General features: G+C 47.6%; 1 protein-coding gene across 1 annotated transcript in view; it reads right to left on the bottom strand.

The window, feature by feature from the left end:
* MYO19 (myosin XIX) overlaps positions 1-18810 on the bottom strand; it is a 73346-nt gene that overhangs the window by 3616 nt on the left and 50920 nt on the right. The window contains exons 17-23 of the mRNA XM_015409494.1: positions 16763-16921; positions 15361-15468; positions 13638-13708; positions 11949-12058; positions 5374-5537; positions 4326-4455; positions 3247-3332 (exon numbers count right to left, since the gene is read on the bottom strand). Of these exons, the coding sequence (XP_015264980.1) occupies positions 3247-3332; positions 4326-4455; positions 5374-5537; positions 11949-12058; positions 13638-13708; positions 15361-15468; positions 16763-16921 (828 nt within the window). The remainder of the gene's footprint in view (positions 1-3246; positions 3333-4325; positions 4456-5373; positions 5538-11948; positions 12059-13637; positions 13709-15360; positions 15469-16762; positions 16922-18810) is intronic.

The following is an 18810-nucleotide window of genomic DNA, read 5'->3' as shown; positions in this document are numbered from 1 at the left end:
ATATTGTCTCCTCTCTATCCCCGGTTTCAGCCCAATGAGAGCTTTTCATCTGGCCCTCAAGCTCAAAAAAAGCAAACAACAGTTTAAGGGCTGTTCAGAGGAAGGTCTCTGCTGGCTTTTGAAGGCTCAGACTTGGTGCTAGCCAGCTCCTACCCTGCCACACATTTTGTTAGTCTTTAAGGTGCTCCAGGACCAATGTTCCCTCTAAGCTGTGGAGTCTTGTGAGCAAAAATTCTACTCTGTGAGCTCCTGGCATTAAAGTTGTGAGTGAGCAATTTGGCTACTGCATCAATTAGTTTGCTCTAGAGCCCTCCTCCCTAAGCTGAGACAAAAATGTGTGAGCTAGAGAAGAAAAACCTGAGCTAGCTCACACCAACTCAGCTTAGAGGGAACACTGTCCAGGACTCTTGCTCTTTTCTCCCCAAAGCTCCTACCCTGCCCCAAGTACTGTTAGTCTTTAGACTCTAGCTCTTTTCTGCTGCTACTGGCAGACTAACACGGCTACCCATCTCAATCTAAACCAGAGTTTTGCTTATTTGTGTGTAATTTATTTTGCAGTTCTTCACATTTTGCATGTACAAGTAAGGAGATCAGGCGAGGGGAGGCTTTATACAGCATTCGAGCCCCCCCCCCCGAGCCCCCCCCCCCAATCACTCTGGATGCTCGGACTTCACCAAGCATTGGTACACTTTCTGGAATCTTTGCAAAAAAAAAAATCTGAGTATTTTTGAGCAGGGGTCATTTCCTAGAAAAAGAGGTGCAGGATCTCATTTGCATAAGCCACACCCCCTGACAAAGGGCAGGCATGTTTAAAATGAGTTAAGAGGCATATGCGAATGAGTTTAAATCCCCCCCCCCCAATCTCTCCGCAAAAACGGAGAGGCTAAGGGGAAAGGCAGGCATGTCTGCCTTCCCTGTCCTTCCCGTCTCCAGCCAACCCGCCGCGGTGGGCTGGCTGGAGACGGGAAGGACAGGGAGGCAGACATGCCTGGGTTCCCAGCCCGATCTTCTCCAGGTTCCCCCTGGCTGTGGGGCACCTGGAGAAGATCAGGCAGGGAACCCAGGGCATTTAAATCTCCCCCCCCCCGAGTCTCTCTGCAAAAGCAGAGACGCTCAGGGGGAGAGGCAGACATATCTGGGTTCCCTGCCTGATCTGGAGAAGATTGGGCAGGGAACCCAGGGCATTTAAATCCCCCCCTCCCTGAGTCTCTCTGCGGGTGGGAGGGGGCTGGGCTTCTTACTGCCGGAGCACCGCTCCGGGGCGCTCCAGCAGGAAATGATCCCTGTTTTTGAGAAAGATTTTTAGAAAGATGAAACCTGCAGATACGGACCCGGCCTATGCTTTTTCCTTTCGTCCCATAAAAGCTCTATGATACATTGATCTTGAGCAGTGAATAGTTGTTGATCACTTATCGCCCACTAGACGGAGCCTCTGCTTTTGCTCTCCTTCCTGGGAATCACAGCGCGCACACCCACAGAGCTCAGGATCCCAGCTTCCAACGAACTGCAGGTCCGCTTTAACAACTTGGCACCCTCACCTTCCATTTCCTCCACGCCCGTTTGACAACCGTAGCAGCTTCGCGCAGCTTCTGGAAACGTCTCCTGGCTAGCCACGTGCGAACAGCTGACAAAAGGGGTGGGGTGAGGAAACTGTGTTAAGAGAATCTGCTGGAGTACACACCACAAAATGAGGGTTGTTTTTTTTTGCCAAAAACCCACATGCAAGCAAGGGCTGTGATGGACCAAAATGAAATTACATCCAGCCCAGTATACTGTTACCACCCCCTGCTACCCACCCCCCTCCACCTTTCCCTCCAAATTAAAAGTGGGGGAGTCTCATTGCTCTTATATAAAAAATAGTTCTAACATGGAAGGGATACCCACTAGAAAAGCCCCTTCCCCTGCATTTCCACAGGAGATACTCTTGTAAGAGCCTAGAGCAGAGACATGACAGGCAGACACTTCTAAGCGCTGGTCACTTATCCGCAACTGAATCAGCCACTCTGGCCAGAGCAAGGGCTGATAGGAGAGAGGCTACGATGCGCAACACTCATGCAGAGAGGCAGCGGGCAGCCGCTCTTGATGGGTGCTTTGGGGCTCTCAGTCCCAAGCAACCCCTGTCAAAGAAGTCTCAGATCTTAAGAGAGCTGCTGCCACCACTCACAGCAGGCAAGGCTGAGCTAGAGGGATCCCTGGCCTGACGCTGGAAAAGGCAGCTTCATGAGTCCCTGCAAGCAGTGATACCCCATTCTGGTTCTGCAACAGCACAGTGTGTCGTGCCCTCTGTTGGCTGACCTTGGGCCATGCACTGTCCAGCTTTAACCTACCTCACTGGGTGGCTGCAAGGGCAAAAAGGAGGTAACACCCCCCACCTGTCCGCCCCACACTCCTCAGAGGAAGAGCACGACGTACAAGCATCATCATCTGTGACCCTGAGAATGTGCTTTGCAGGATCTGGCTGACCTCCCCTCCTGGCCTATATTTCTCTGCAAGAATCCCAGCAGGGGAAAAAAACACCTGAAACTGCCCTGCATTCTGCCGAACCCGCCTCTGATTCTGAACATTTCCCACGCACCTCTTCATTGGTGAACCTCACCTGCCTGTCACCTTTTCTCTCACCTGATTGGATGGCCGTGGCAGCCTGTCTCTGCTTCACCTGCTTCCGCCTCTTGAACCGCCACCAGCAGCACTGGATGCAGAAAGCTCTCTCTGACAAGGCCCGGGCTCGTCTGGCTTCCAGGACCTCCAACTGCAAGAAGAGACATAAGACCTCCGGGTGAACCCGGGCACGGTCAGGCACTTCCTGATCCCCCAGTACTTTTCAAAGCCATATCCAGAAAGCTCTCTCTGACAAGGCCCGGGCTCGTCTGGCTTCCAGGACCTCCAACTGCAAGAAGAGACATAAGACCTCCGGGTGAACCCGGGCACGGTCAGGCACTTCCTGATCCCCCAGTACTTTTCAAAGCCATATCGTTGCTTCTGATATTTAGGAATGACTTAAAGTCGGACTTCCGGCGGTGCGGCGCTGTGCTACGGGCGCGTCCCTGGGAGCTCCCAGGGGAAGCCCGGCTCGTGTGCGCTCTCTCGGAGCCCCCCCCCCGTGGCTGGGGGTGGCCCCGCTTGCCCACTAGACGGAGCCTCTGCTTTTGCTCTCCTTCCTGGGAATCACAGCGCGCACACCCACAGAGCTCAGGATCCCAGCTTCCAACGAACTGCAGGTCCGCTTTAACAACTTGGCACCCTCACCTTCCATTTCCTCCACGCCCGTTTGACAACCGTAGCAGCTTCGCGCAGCTTCTGGAAACGTCTCCTGGCTAGCCACGTGCGAACAGCTGACAAAAGGGGTGGGGTGAGGAAACTGTGTTAAGAGAATCTGCTAGAGTACACACCACAAAATGAGGGGTTTTTTTTTGCCAAAAACCCACATGCAAGCAAGGGCTGTGATGGACCAAAATGAAATTACATCCAGCCCAGTATACTGTTACCACCCCCTGCTACCCACCCCCCTCCACCTTTCCCTCCAAATTAAAAGTGGGGGAGTCTCATTGCTCTTATATAAAAAATAGTTCTAACATGGAAGGGATACCCACTAGAAAAGCCCCTTCCCCTGCATTTCCACAGGAGATACTCTTGTAAGAGCCTAGAGCAGAGACATGACAGGCAGACACTTCTAAGCGCTGGTCACTTATCTGCAACTGAATCAGCCACTCTGGCCAGAGCAAGGGCTGATAGGAGAGAGGCTACGATGCGCAACACTCATGCAGAGAGGCAGCGGGCAGCCGCTCTTGATGGGTGCTTTGGGGCTCTCAGTCCCAAGCAACCCCTGTCAAAGAAGTCTCAGATCTTAAGAGAGCTGCTGCCACCACTCACAGCAGGCAAGGCTGAGCTAGAGGGATCCCTGGCCTGACGCTGGAAAAGGCAGCTTCATGAGTCCCTGCAAGCAGTGATACCCCATTCTGGTTCTGCAACAGCACAGTGTGTCGTGCCCTCTGTTGGCTGACCTTGGGCCATGCACTGTCCAGCTTTAACCTACCTCACTGGGTGGCTGCAAGGGCAAAAAGGAGGTAACACCCCCCACCTGTCCGCCCCACACTCCTCAGAGGAAGAGCACGACGTACAAGCATCATCATCTGTGACCCTGAGAATGTGCTTTGCAGGATCTGGCTGACCTCCCCTCCTGGCCTATATTTCTCTGCAAGAATCCCAGCAGGGGGAAAAAACACCTGAAACTGCCCTGCATTCTGCCGAACCCGCCTCTGATTCTGAACATTTCCCACGCACCTCTTCATTGGTGAACCCCACCTGCCTGTCACCTTTTCTCTCACCTGATTGGATGGCCGTGGCAGCCTGTCTCTGCTTCACCTGCTTCCGCCTCTTGAACCGCCACCAGCAGCACTGGATGCAGAAAGCTCTCTCTGACAAGGCCCGGGCTCGTCTGGCTTCCAGGACCTCCAACTGCAAGAAGAGACATAAGACCTCCGGGTGAACCCGGGCACGGTCAGGCACTTCCTGATCCCCCAGTACTTTTCAAAGCCATATCTTTGCTTCTGATATTTAGGAATGACTCAAAGTCCAATGTGTCAAGTGTTTGAGAATCTAAAAGAGTCACTTAATTAAAATTAGCTGTGCAATTCCACTGTCCCTCCCTTTAACCCCAATGTCTAACGTAGTGCCTGTACAGGTGAGCATCAACTGAAACAGGCTGTGTTCTCCTCCACCATCCCTGCCGAGTTCTGTGACCTGGATAAGTGATGTAACCCTGCATAGATTTGCATGAGGAAGAAATACCAGCTGAAGGCCAGTGCCCATGCCCCTTGGAATCTCAGTTTTATCTCTAATTTCTGCAATTGCTCACATGCATTCAAGCCTCTCTTTACAATCATGAGGTCTACTGGTACTTCCTTTTAAATGGCAAACCAACACCAATTCCCCACAAGCAGCTGTGCTGCCGTCGCTCTTCTGTTTCCCCCGCTTTCATTGGTCAATTTCATACTATTTGCTGTGTGGCAACATTTTGACCTGCAGCTCCCCCTGATTTCCCTCGTGTCTTCTCAATCCTTGTTTTTAGAGATCGAGAAGACATGGGGGAAATTGGGGGGGGAGCTGCAGGTCAATATGTGGCTGCACAGTGAAATGTGAAGTTGACCAATGCAAGGGGGAGAAATGGAAGAGCGACGGTGGCACAGCTGCTTGTGGGAAATTAGTCAATGATTCACAGGTAACTGAATTCTTCCCTGCTTCCACAGAAATGCCATGTAATTTTATTTATAGCACTGCTCATGCTGAATTTCAGGAGGGCCCTCAGTTCTGAATAAATTGCACCCCCATTTCTCCCTTCCTACCAAGTCTTCAAAGTCCACCTTGTGTCTTTACCATGGAGTGAGTCATAAATACTTTGGTCTTGCCGCAATACACGGCTGCATCGCAGGATTTTTTCTCTGCTGGTTGGAGCGGAGGAGCACTCGGGCACATTTCTTGGAGAATGTCCTGAACGGCAGGCTGAAATGTGTCGCCATCGTCTTGAGTTGGAACCCAGCCTGCAAGAGGAGAAAGAAATGAGCCAATATCTAAGAGTCTGGCTTTCCCAGCCCTTCCAACCTTGCAGCCATCATGGGCCAAAACCCATGGATTTGTGCGCTGCCCAAAGGCCAAACCACACGCAAGGGAGGCAGACCTGAGTCCTGAAAAGAAGGAATGCCACAATTACATGCAAACAAGAAAAAAATGCATGTGCCCAAATTCAAGCACCAAACCCCCAATAATTTAATAGATTTTATAGATGTAACATATACACTACTCAGAACAAATTCTCCTATGACACGATTAAATAGGTAGAAATTCACAGGTACAGTTTTTTCATAAACATCTTTGTAATAATTAATTCAAAAGAGTCCTTGAACTGCAAGGATGTGATAGTGTCTCTGCCAGCCGATTCATTTCATAGATACGTGTAGACATCCACAAAGTATATTCAGATACAGCGATCCTCAGTGATTCCCAATGGAGAATCAATAATTTCTTGGAACCTCCCTTCAAAAGTCCGAAGCATATCTCCACTATACCATTTTCATTAGAGGGAAATGAAAATGGTAATGAAAATGGTATAGTGGAGACATGCTTCGGACTTTTGAAGGGAGGTTCCAAGAAATTATTGATTCTCCATTGGGAATCACTGAGGATTGCTGTACCTGAGGATTGCTGTATCAATAAGCACTTTAATTACATACATACATACACATACACAGACCTTTATTGGCATATGTTAGGCTACAGGAAGAAACAAAAGTGGATAAATAGGTAACAAGGAGAAATGAATCAATCATATGCATCTATACGTTGTGCAGACGGTCCTTGATTACCAAACTTTAAAAAGAGGCTACATTTTCAGTTATTTCGGGTGACAAATCATTCAAAAGGTAGTGCACCTTAAAAGTGTCTGGACAGCCTATCATATTAAATAAGATTGGATCTAAAAAGGAAAGACGTATCTCATCATATTGGGGACAGTGTAGGAAAATATGGAAAACCGAGTCAACTTGGTTTTGATTACACGCACAGTGTCTAGCTGAGTATGGAATCCCTTTATATCTACCAATAGCAGTAAAGCCCGTTGTGGAAATAAATACAACGGGATCTAGAAAGAGGCTCTGGGGGAGTGCTCTGGCTTTGGGCAAACAGTGTCATTTTGCTGTGGTGACCTCAGCAGGGTATAATGGCAGAGTCCACTGTTTTCTCCAGAGGAACTGATCTCTGCTCCCTGAAGAGCAGTTGTAATTTTGAGTGATCTGTAGCCCTCACCTGGAAATTGGCAACAATTGTTACCCAGGACGAAATGGCTGGTTTGGAGGGTGGAGTCTATGGCATTCTACCTGTCTGATGTCCCACCCCTCCGCAAACCCCACCCTCTACAGGCTCCACCCCTCAAACCCCCAGGAATTTGCCAGCCTGGAGTTGGCAACCCCATCTCCTTCGCAGCTAACCATCAACCTACCATTATCTGCCCCTTTGACTTCAGCTGACTTCCGCCCTCCCTTCTGCAGAGCAATTGTAATTTTGACCGGTCTCCAGCCCTCACCTGGAGATTGGCAACAATGGTTCCCCATGAGGGACTGAGTGGTTTGGAGGGTGGAGTCTATGGCATTGTACCTGTCTGAGGTCCCACCCCTCGGATAGAAATCTAATTAAATAAATAAATAAATAAATAATCTGAATATACTTTGTGGATGTCTACACATATCTATAAAATGAATCGGCTGGCAGAGACACTATCGCATCCTTACAGTTCAAGGACTCTTTTGAATTAATTATTACAAAGATGTTTATGAAAAAACTGTACCTGTGAATTTCTACCTATTTAATCGTGTCATAGGAGAATTTGTTCTGAGTAGTGTATATGTTACATCTATAAAATCTATTAAATTATTGGTTTTTTGGTGGTCGAATTTGGGCACATGCATTTTTTTTTCTTGTTTGCATATATTGCTGTGCCACTGGCTTTTTATCTTGTATACAATTACATGCAAAGCAGGGAGGGACAGCGGCTCAGTGGCAGAGAAGATCTGCTTGGCATGCAGAAGGTCCCAGGTTCGGTCCCCAGCACCTCCAGGGAAAAGGCCAGGTCGCAGGTGACGTTTGAAAGACCTCTGCCTGAGATTCTGGAGAGCTCCTGCCAGACAATTCTGATTTCCACGGACCAAAGGTCTGATTCGGTATAAGGCAGCTTCACAGGTCTGTGATGTATGTGGATGGGGTACATCTTAAAGTGCCAAAGGAAGCGGAGGGTTCTTAACCCTTCTCCCACCCACCATTTCCCACTGTGCACCCCCCCCCCCATGCTCACTTCCAGTCGCCGAGCCCAACTGTGCAGGAGATGGAAGTCCTTATGAGACAGACTGCAGGATGAGACCAGGAGCGGTGGTGAAGCTCAGACCTTCCTCTGTGGCACTTTAGAGCCACAGACGCCTCCCCGTGTGGTTAGGGTTGCCTTGTGCATACAGGTTTGCTGCCATTGCATGCAGTTTGACCCCAAGACAGAGAGAGACCTGATCTAATCTAAGCTTACCTCTACTGGCTGGAGAGCTGACCTGGGCCTATTAAAGGGACAGCCTAAGACAGAGAGGCAGTTTGTGGGAGAGAGTCCTGCAGAGAAGCAGTGTGTGTAGGAGCTGAAGGGTCCCAGAAAGCTAGGAAGAGGCCAAAGGGTGTCGGGCAAGAGATCTGACAGGCACAGAAAGAGAAATTATGAAAAACAAAAACAGAACTTCACAGCAGTACAGACAGGGTCTGAGCGGGAGCAACTTTAAAAAAACAAAACAACCCTTGTGCAAAATGAAACCAATCCCAGACTGTTGCATTTTGGCACCTGTGCATGTTACACTTCATTCTGCACAACACTGCTCTTATTTTTACTCGCTGATCTTGGGGAGTGGCTAGGAAGCAGGCAGAGCACAGAAGTCCTGCTCCAGTTGCTGGAAAGCTCTCTTGACTTTTGCTGGGAGGACAGCTACAAACTGGCTGGTTGATAAACATAAGAGAGAAGCCAATGTTGGGCTAGGCCAGTGGCCCATCCCGTCCAACACTCTGTGTCACACAGTAGCCAAAAACCAGGTGCCATCAGGAGGTCCAGCAGCGGGACCAGAACTCCAGAAGGCCTCCCACGGTTGCCCCCCGAGCACCAAGAATACAGAGCATCACTGCCCCAGATGCTCCCTAGAGGAGTAGCAGAGAAAACTGGAAATCCCTACAGGACCTGTGGCTGCCTTTCTCCTTATCCACCTGACTTTATCTTTCCTTCAGGGGCTGAATTATCTTCAGGAGTTCAGAGAGGGAGCAGTAGGGGGCAATTCGCAAAGGAGAGAACTGATTATTTTCATTTACGTGGGTTTGTTCTCCTGCTTGGGATCTGACATTAATGTGGTTTATGAATACAATAGAGCTATTCGGTCACTCAGTAAGCTGATTACAGAATATGATAACATTTGAATGATGACAATATTGGAGTCTAAACACAGGTTCCTAGCAAAACCACATAATGCCTCAGGTGGGACTGAAGAACTGGAAGGGGGGGGGATTATTTATTTATTTATAACATTTATCAGCCACCTCTCTTCCTTTTGGAGCACAAGGTGGCTTACAAGATAAATAAAATACATAAAATGGAGCACATAAAAATACGTACTACCAAAATTTAAAATGACAATTCAGGACCGCTTTAATCAAAGTCCTAGCTAAACACACAGTCCCTGAGAGTCAGTTTGGTGTAGTGGTTAAGAGCGGGGACTCTAATCTGGGAGAACTGGATTTGATTCCCCACTCCTCCACATGCGGCTGCTGGTGTGACCTTTGGTCACTCATAAGTTCTCTTGGAGCTGTTCTCTCATGAGCAGATCTTGAGAGAGCTCTCTCAGCCCCACCTACCTCACAGGGTGTCTGTTGGAGGGAAGGGAAAAGAGATTGTAAATCACTCTAAGACTGCTTTGGTTACCGAAGGGCAAGGTATAAATCCAATCTGTTATCTTCTTCTTCCTAAGAGAGGTCACTCCCATGAGCTGATCCATTACATTGCAGCTCACAGCTCTACTCCTCCACAAGAACGCCCTCCCGAACTATTCTGTTTTGCACATTTTGTGAAATGTGAGAATCCTCAGGGCTTTCCTAACAGTCCCGGGCAGACTGTTCCGTGATGTGGGAGCCCCGACAGAGAATGCATGTGAAGGGGCTGCTGTCGATTTCACAAGCTTAAAGGGTGGCACCTTCAGAAGGCTTTGCTCCAATGAGTGAAGCTGCTGCAGTGGAACGTAGCAGGAGAGGCAGTTCTGCACATATGTGGGACCAAGGCCACTAAGCTAGAACCTTCAACTAAGTCTGATAACTGATTGGTAACCAACAGAAGTGGCTCAGAGGTTAAGACGCCGAGCTGCAGACCGGAAGGTCTGTAGTTCGGCAGTTTGAGACTCTAGTGCCGTGTGACGGAGTGAGCTCCCATCTCCGGCCCCAGCTCCTGCCAACCTAGCAGGTCGAAAGCAAGAAATTGCAAGTAGATAAATAGGTACTGCTTCAGTGGGAAGAGAATTTATTTTATTTATTTATTTGTCTCATTTATAGCATTCCGTGAGCCTCGGCATCTACTCATGCCGGCCACATGACCACGGAGAAGTCTCTGGATAGCTCTGGCTCTTTGGATTGGAAACGGAGATGAGCACCACCCCCTGGAGTTGGATTCGACTGGCTTTCGAGCAAGGGAAACCTTTACCTTTTACTAATCAACAGAGTGTCTGCATAATGGCAGTGATATGAAGATTCCACTTATTGCCTGATACTAGTGGGGGGCTGTGGCATAGTTTCCAAGTTGTCTTTCAGGGAAGACCCACACAGAGTGCATTACAGTAGTCTAGTATCTAGACAACCGTAGCATGGAGAAACACAGATAAAATAACAGGAGGAAAGTGGCCAGAGGCTCTACAACCTCATCCAGTTTTATCTAGGCTTACCCATGAATGGTAGCGGTGGAAAGTGACATCAAGTTGCAGCCGGCTTATGGCAACCCCGCAGGGTTTTCAAGGCAGGAGATGTTCAGAGGTGGTGTGCAATGCTCCCTCTAAGCTGTGGAGTCTTGTGAGCAAAAATTGTGCTTTATGAGCTACTGGCATTCAAGTTGTGAGGAAGCGATTTGGCTACTGCATAAATTAGTTTGCTCTGGAGCCATTCCTTCCTACGCTAAGACAAAAATGTGTGAGCCGGAGGCTAAAAAACTGGGAGCTAGCTCACACTAACTCAGCTTAGAGGGAACACTGGTGGTGTGCTTCTGCGTAGCAACCCTGGCCTTCCCCGGTGGTTTCCCATCCAAGTACTAAACAGGGCTGACCTTGCTTAACTTCTGAGATATGATGAGATCGGGCTAGCCTGAGGTATCCAGGTCAGGGCTACACATGAATATCCGTCAGGTAGTAACGTGCAACTGAGTTCTCAGATTTTGGTAAGCTTTTACCCACACACTTACCAGTGTATCTCCACAGCCGTAAGAGAGCAAGTTTTGCTAGAGACTGTATGATCCCCTCCAGAATTCTCAACAGAATATGGCTAGCACATGGCTGTAAGGGCTTATACCTTGATAAAGGTTAAAGCGCTTGGGACTCTTTAGCTTGGAAAAACGATGGCTGAGGGATGACATGATCGAGGTTTATAAGATTATGCATGGGAAAGAGCAGGTAGAGAAAGAAGTACTTTTATCCCTTTCTCACAATGCAAGAACCCATGGGCACTCCATGAAATTGCTGAGCGGTCGGGTTAGAACGGATAAAAGGAAGTCCTTCTTCACCCAAAGAGTGATTAACACATGGAATTCACTGCCACGGGAGGTGGCGCGGGTTACAAGCATGGACAGCTTCAAGAGGGAATTAGATAAGCATATGGAGCAGTGGTCCATCAGTGGCTATTAGTCACAAGGTATAGATAGGAACTCTTGGTCTGGGGCAAGGGATGCTCTGTATTCTTGTTCTTAAAGGTAAAAGACATCCACCTGGGTAAACAGGCTACCGTATGTATGTAACTTGCTGTTTCTGGAACTGCGGGTGTGAAGCTGATGTGCATCCAAATGTGCATGCTGGTATGTTTTACTGAGATAACCCATTGCAGAACACACATCCACACTCTTAGGCCACTAAGACGCTTTTAAAATGTGCAACCTGAGCTGGATTTGAGGAAGGGCTGTGTTTATGTTAAACAAAAAGAGGAAATTCTCAGGTGCCATGCAGTCTTCTGCTGCCCAAAGGTCTATTTTTCATCCTACACATATTTTGGAAAATGTCTTCCAGAAGATGGACAGTCAAAGCAAAAAGGAATCTGGTGGCAGAGCCTAGGCGACGGGAATGTGTCAAGCGGGGGAAGACTGGTCAAGTTCAGACATCCTTCCCAGTTACTAGAAACAGAAGCTTTAGAGGAGAACATACCATTTCCCACATGGGGTGAGCAGCTGTTTCCATTCTGTGCAGCTCTGGAGGTGCGCTTCCGTGATTTCTTCAGCACTTCGTACCGTTCAACGAAACTTCTGAAGGAGATCCTACCAGTCAAAATGGAGAGGAAAGGTTAGTCTGGAGCACTGTGGGATGCTCCGCAGGCCTTGACCCCGCTCCTTCCAGCCCAGCAGCCTGTTCCCAACAATGGCCAGCTCCCAGGTTCCCAGTGACCAGCAGTGTGGGCTCCCCCTGCCCTACAACAAAACAAGGTGGGCCAACTAATATTGCAGATAATGAAATAAAGCAAGTGGATGACTTTCCTTGAAAATCTCTCACAGTGCAAGTGTTTCTACCCGCTGCAAAAGAAGATCAACGCAAGCTAGTAAAGAAAGAGGGCAGAGACGGACTCGCTGATAAGCTAGTTGTTTATAGAATCACAGAGTTGGAAGGGGCCATACAGACCATCTAGTCCAACCCCCTGCCCAATGCAGGACCAGCCTAAAGCATCTCTGACAAATATCCGTCCAGCAGGGAAGTATTTGGGGGGCACAGGGAAGTATTCCAAAGTGGTCTTTCCCCAACCACTGTCCAAAAAGCTACAATGCCCCTTCACGTGTCTAGGTTTCAGGAGTGGAAACTAGTCAGAGGGTCAAAAATACTGATTTTACTGACCAAAATTCAAAAAAACTGACCAAATACTGACAAAAAACTGACAAATTGCTGAATAATTTAATGTCAGCCTATTGATAAGCTAGCATTTTAAAAGTAAAACTAGGTCTTCATTAAAAATGATTATCTGGCCTCCACCATCTCGATAGCCAACCCCATAGTCAGATGTGATCCAGATAAAAGGATTGCACACCTTTTTATTGAATGTTTTAAATGAAGATAGGACATTTTCATTATTGTACAAAATTTAAGGCAAAAAAGATTCCCTTTTAAAAATAATCATATACTGCAGATAATAAAACAGCAAAACAGCAAAAACATATTAAAAACCACACATAAAATAATAATTATGACAACAAAACATAATTACTGTAAGGTAAGACTATGCTTTTACTTTATCTTTGGTTTTTTGATGAAAAAAGAAGTTATTCACAAACTCTTTTGTTTCTCAACAGTTTTCTGCACTGCATCCACAAGCAGTTTTTTTTTTTCTTGGCCTCTTCTTCCATTGCTTTCTCAACCCCTCCTGGCATGAGCCTGTGCCATGTTGAATCCCACAATATCCATCACCTCTGCTCTCATTGTCTCATGTTCTAAGAGGTGAATTATGTTTCTATACTTTGTGGAAGATTTCACCAAATCATTTTTACTCTTAGGAACCGAGTCTTAAAGTACTTCATTACTGAACTGAAAACAATCTGTCTTCTCACTGGGGAGTCATCATGTATCCCCAAAAATGCAGTAATGAAAACAAAAAAACACAAAATGCATTCACAAAAATCAAAGAAATACTGACTTTTAAAAAACCAACTTAAAAAAAAAAAACTGACAAATTACTGACCAAGATGAAAAAACTGACTTTTACTGATTTTACTGACCATTTTCCACCTCTGACCCTGGTTCCAACTGCTGGAAGAGAGAACAGCAAAGGGAGCGGAGGGAGGCGATGTGGGTACAAGGGAGGAATGGGGACGTCTCACAATGTGGGAAGAAATGCAATTTTTGCAGCCGTACCTGATTGGAAAGCCGGCTGCGCTGATGTTGATTGTTTCCACGATGCCACATGCCTCCAGCTGACACAGAACCTGCCAGGTAAGGATGGTTTTATTGATCATTTATTCATTCGATTTTCATCCCGCCCGTCCACCAAGTAATTCAAGGAAACATATACAGTCTCCCCTCTCCCAGTTTTATCTTCACAACCCCCTTTGTGAGGCTGTTTAGGCCGGGAAAGATTGTCTGTCCCAAGGTTATCCAGGGATCTTCGTGCCCCGGTGGGAATTTCTTCCCCCACTGCCCTCACAACAACCCTGCAAGGTAGGGCTAGACTGAGAGAGAAAGAATGACTGGCCTAAGAACATCTAGTGAGTTTCAGGGCAGAGGGGGATCTAGAACTCAACTCTCACCAATCTCAGCCCAATCGCTACACCACATTGGTTTTAAAAACAGACACACACAAGAGCTGGTGTTAGCACAGCAGTTAGCAGGCTGAGCTACAAATTAGGAAGCCCCCAGTTCAATGCTCCCCTGCCATGCTGGGCTGTTAGGCACGTCATGAGTTAGCCCTAGCATGCAAAAGCACTATATAAAAATGCTTAAAATATTATTATTGCCCCATAGCCATTTGCTTGATTGCCTGTGATGAACCACCATCGCCTTAGGCGATCAAACAGCAGGGGTCTCTAAAATGTCTTGGGAGGTCAAGCTTTTGCAGAGGGAGACAGGTCAGCTTTGGCAGAGGAAGAGAGATTCCCAGCATAGACAGATTCTGTGTCGGAACTGACACCCGAATGCCAGGTCCGACCCTATACTACCAACAAGACATCCCCCCTATGCCAACTACCCAATCAATATTCTCATTCAGCCCACCAAAGTTCAAAGCCTGCCCTTGTGGCTGCCCCCAGCACCTGCAACTAACGGTAACATTTATCTAGAAGCTCCCTACATTACAAGGTCATGGTGGATGCTGAGATCATACACTTCCCAGTGTCTTGCAGACTACTCCAAGCTGGTGCTATTCAAGTTTAAGCAGACATTCAAACACACACATCCACTCCCCCCCCTTCCTAGCAAAGAAGATAAACAGCATGTAGATGAAAACAGTGGAATGAGCACTTCTGAGAACTTAAAAGGTAAAGGTTCACTTGCTCGAAAGCCAGTCAAGTCCGACTCTAGGGTTGCGGTGCTCATCTCCGTTTCAAAGCCGAAAAGCCAGCGCTGTCTGAAGATGTTTCCGTGGTCATGTGGCCAGCATGACTAAACACCAAGACGCACGGAACGCTGTTACCTTCCCACCTATTTATCTACTTGCAATTTCTTGCTTTCGACCTGCTAGGTTGGCAGGAGCTGGAACTAGAGATGGGAGCTCACTCCATCATGTGGCACACTCGGGTCTCGAACTGCTGAACTACTGACCTTCCACAGCCTGCAGTTCAGCGTCTTAACCACTTGAGCCACTGCAGCTCCTTCTGAGAACTTAGTTAACCCCTAATACAACAGAGCCTGAGTTTGACCAGACAACGTTCTATGACAAGTAAGGCCTGAGTTTGACACTTAGGTTCCTTCATCAGGAACATAATCCGTGTGACCTCTGTGCCAGCAGTTTCAGTCACCCATGTCAGCTTCCAGTGGCACTGCCGGGAGGGGGTGGGGGGGAATCAGTCAGTTGTGTGCCAACCACCATTTGCCAGACTCAGCCACAATCAGCTTGATCACCACTGCTTGGGGCCAGCGTTACCTCGTCCTTCCTGAAAACGGCGGCCAGGCAATCTGCATTCGGCTTGATGCATCTGATGTAGTGAGGTGTGGTGCTGTTCAGGATCTCCATCAGCTTCTCTAGAGAGCCCTACAGAGAGAGTGTGATGGAGGAGAGGGCAGTGATGACTATTCTGCTTTGTGGGCGCATCAGAGGAGCCCAGGTGGATCAGACCAAAGGGCCATCTAGGTCGGCATTTGGTTTCCCACGTGCCTTGTGAAGCCCATAAGCAGGGAATGGAGACAGGGAACTTTCCCTCCCCATGGAACTGTTGTTCAGAGATATACTGCCTCTGACCATGGGTGTTCTATTTAGACACCAGGGATGACAGCCACTGATGGATCTATTCTCTTCTGCACAATGGTTTTTAAAACGCTAATTGTTATAGATTTTCCAGGCTGTATGGCCATGGTCTTGGCATTGTAGTACCTGACGTTTCACCAGCAGCTGTGACTGGCATCCTCAGAGGTATAACACAGAATGATGGAATACTCTCTGTGTCAAGGTGAGAAGAAAAATGGTAGGCAGGTAATTTATATCTTCTCACATTGACACAGAGAGTACTCCATCTTTCTGTGTTATACCTCTGAGGATGCCAGTCACAGCTGCTGGCAAAACGTCAGGTTCTACAATGCCAGGACCACGGCCACACAGCCTGGAAAATCTACAACAGCTAATGAACTCCGGCCGTGAAAGCCTTCGACAACATGTTTTTAAAACTGTTCTGCAAAAACCTGGGAGGGGGGCGTTCCTCAGATGTTGACTGAAGGTTCTTCAAGGAAAAGGTCAGCAATAACTGTCTACTGTATACCTGGTATCTGACAAAGGGAGCTTTGACTCACAAATGGTTATCCCCTGGAAAATTCTGTTGGTCTTCTAAGTACTAATGCCCTGACCAGGATGGCCCAGGCTAGCCTGATCCCATCAGATCTCAGAAGCTAAGCAGGGTCGGTCCTGGTCGGTACTTGGATGGGAGACCACGAAGGAAGCCCAGGGTTGCAATGCAGAGGCAGGCAATAGCAAACCACCTCTCAACATCTCTTGCCTTGAAAGCCCTCTGGGTTTGCCATACCTGAGCAGCAACTTGATGACACAGCTACCCCCCCCCCTTCCCAGAGCAACCCAGAAAACAAGTCTGGAGAGAGTTCCCACAAAACCAAAAAGTGTCAATCTCCAGCACTGTAGTTATTCACCTACTAAAATTTGACAGTTGTAAAGGACAACACAAGCTGGGCCTTCACGCCTGAAAACTGCAGCTTTGGTGGTGTTTATCAGACATGAGCGTCTAAGCCCTCATTGCTGGGGAAGGCAACTTGGAAAACAATGACAATGTGTTTAGGTGCTGATGAAGACAGACGGCCAAAATCTGTAAGCCGTGACAAACCTTGAATTTAGACACCACTGTTACTACTACTGGTTTTGTCTGAGTCTTGACATCGTTTGAGTTTGTATTTTGGCTCGTCGCTGATGCAGGAAATAACATCTGGAGCAAAGGATCCTGGGACTGTTGAAGCAGAAGGACCAGTTCCGGGGGCACAGGGTCCTTGGGTAATAACAAAGAACAAGACATTGTCAGTCTTAGCTGCAGTCAACAGAAAGTATATCGAGGACCATGTCGCCAGTTCAATTAGGTGTCTGTTCAACAGGGGCGTCAATTCAGATTGGGATAAACTGATTCCGCGAGTTGCAAATCTGAATAACCAGAAACAGGCTTAATAATTTCTACCCGCAGAATGGACAAATCTTCATGTTACTGGGGGAAAAAAATGTATTTCCTGCTTGGAACATGCAAAGCTGCTTTCTCCTGTGATCTCAGGGGGATGGGGGTCTTTGGACCACCTGCTTTGCCTGCAGAAGGTCCCAGGTATTGGAAGAGTAATTAACACAGTGCACAACCTGATTAAAGTGTAGATAAAGGTTTATTTATGAACTAACATACTTGATAATACAGAGGAGAGACAGAGATAGGGTCCTAACTACGTCACTAGAGAGAGAGAACTTCTGAGAAGAAGGGGTAAATTGCCATAAGAGTAGCAGTCTGTAGACAGACAAGGTATGACACTTAACAAGAGAGAGAAGGAACGACACTTAACAGGAGAGAAAAGACCTTCCTATCCTATCTGTCTTCTTCTTCAGGGTCTTCTCCGCTTCTTCTCTGTACACCAGACATTGTATATTCCATCACCAGGTTTGATCCCCAGCACCTCCAGTTAAAATGACCTGGCAGCAGGTGATGTGAAAGACCACTGCCTGAGACCCTGGAAAGCAGCTGCCAGACACAGTAAACAAGACTGACCTTGACGGACCCAAGAATTCTACTTTCTGACTCATCATACGGCAGCTTCATAAGTGCCTTGAGGAGAATCAGACAGCTGGGTCAACTGTTTATTTCCTTACTTTATTCATAGTCCACCTTTCTCACTGAGGCTCAGGGCAGACTAGAAAAGAGCTTAAAAATGCAATAGGAACAGTGGAAGACATACAATCAGCAGGGTACTAAGACTGGATTGCAAGACTGGAAAACCATGCAATAAGAACAGTACAAAGCACAACATAAGAAATGCAAAAACTGGATTGCAGAAATCAGAACACAATGCAGTAAGAACCAGCTAATGCATACAAGAAACAGTGCTGCACGCTAAGCTAGGGGTCCCCAAAATGTTGCCCGTGGGCCCCATGGTGACCCACACCTTTCTTAGTGCCCAAGTGTTTTTAGAAAGTGGGCAGGGCTACAATGGGTGTTTGCCCAGCAGGGCTTGGCCACTGGAGATCTTATTGGCTGTGCAACTGTGCACGAGGATCTGCACTCCTGTATAGAAAAAATGCTTTCTGCATTCTATATCCACATGCCTTTTCCTGTGATTACATTATGATAACATGCTGTGTCTTATTTCCTGTTGCAAGCCAAATGGTGAGCCCACATTCTTTCACACCTTCATGCCAAAAGCCAGACCTCATGGCTTCACTTCCTGGCCCACATGCGACAAGTCACATACACATGAAGTAGCTGGAGTTTGGGGTCACATGACTGCAGGCGGGGTCTCCAAACTTCTAGCCAATCTATACACACACCTTATGTGCAGCTATGGCAACCTGAAATTGGCCACACACCCCTGCTGCTCGTGATTGGCCGAATGCCCACGGCTAATCATGATTAGATTGGGGTATAATTGTTTGATCCCTCTGGGAGTGAGCTCTCCTTGTTCTCGAGTCTCTTGTTCTCTTAGCTCTGAGGCTCTTGCTGTCTGTTTTATTGCACCTGAAATGCTGTCTCTCGGAAAACAAAGACCTGCTTGGTGACTTGGAGCACATGGGTGTGCAAAGATGGGATTTCCCTTCAAAATCCCTTGGACTATTTGGGCTGTTTGATGTCCCTGAATTGGTAACTATGTATCTTTAATGTGTAGTTAAGGCAAAGAGCCATAGGTTTTT

Source organism: Gekko japonicus, unplaced genomic scaffold, assembly GCF_001447785.1.
Source record: "Gekko japonicus isolate JY-2015 unplaced genomic scaffold, Gekko_japonicus_V1.1 scaffold959, whole genome shotgun sequence".
Lineage (NCBI taxonomy): Eukaryota > Metazoa > Chordata > Lepidosauria > Squamata > Gekkonidae > Gekko > Gekko japonicus.
Note: the sequence above shows the minus strand (reverse complement) of the source record. Positions and strands in the feature narration are given on the sequence as shown.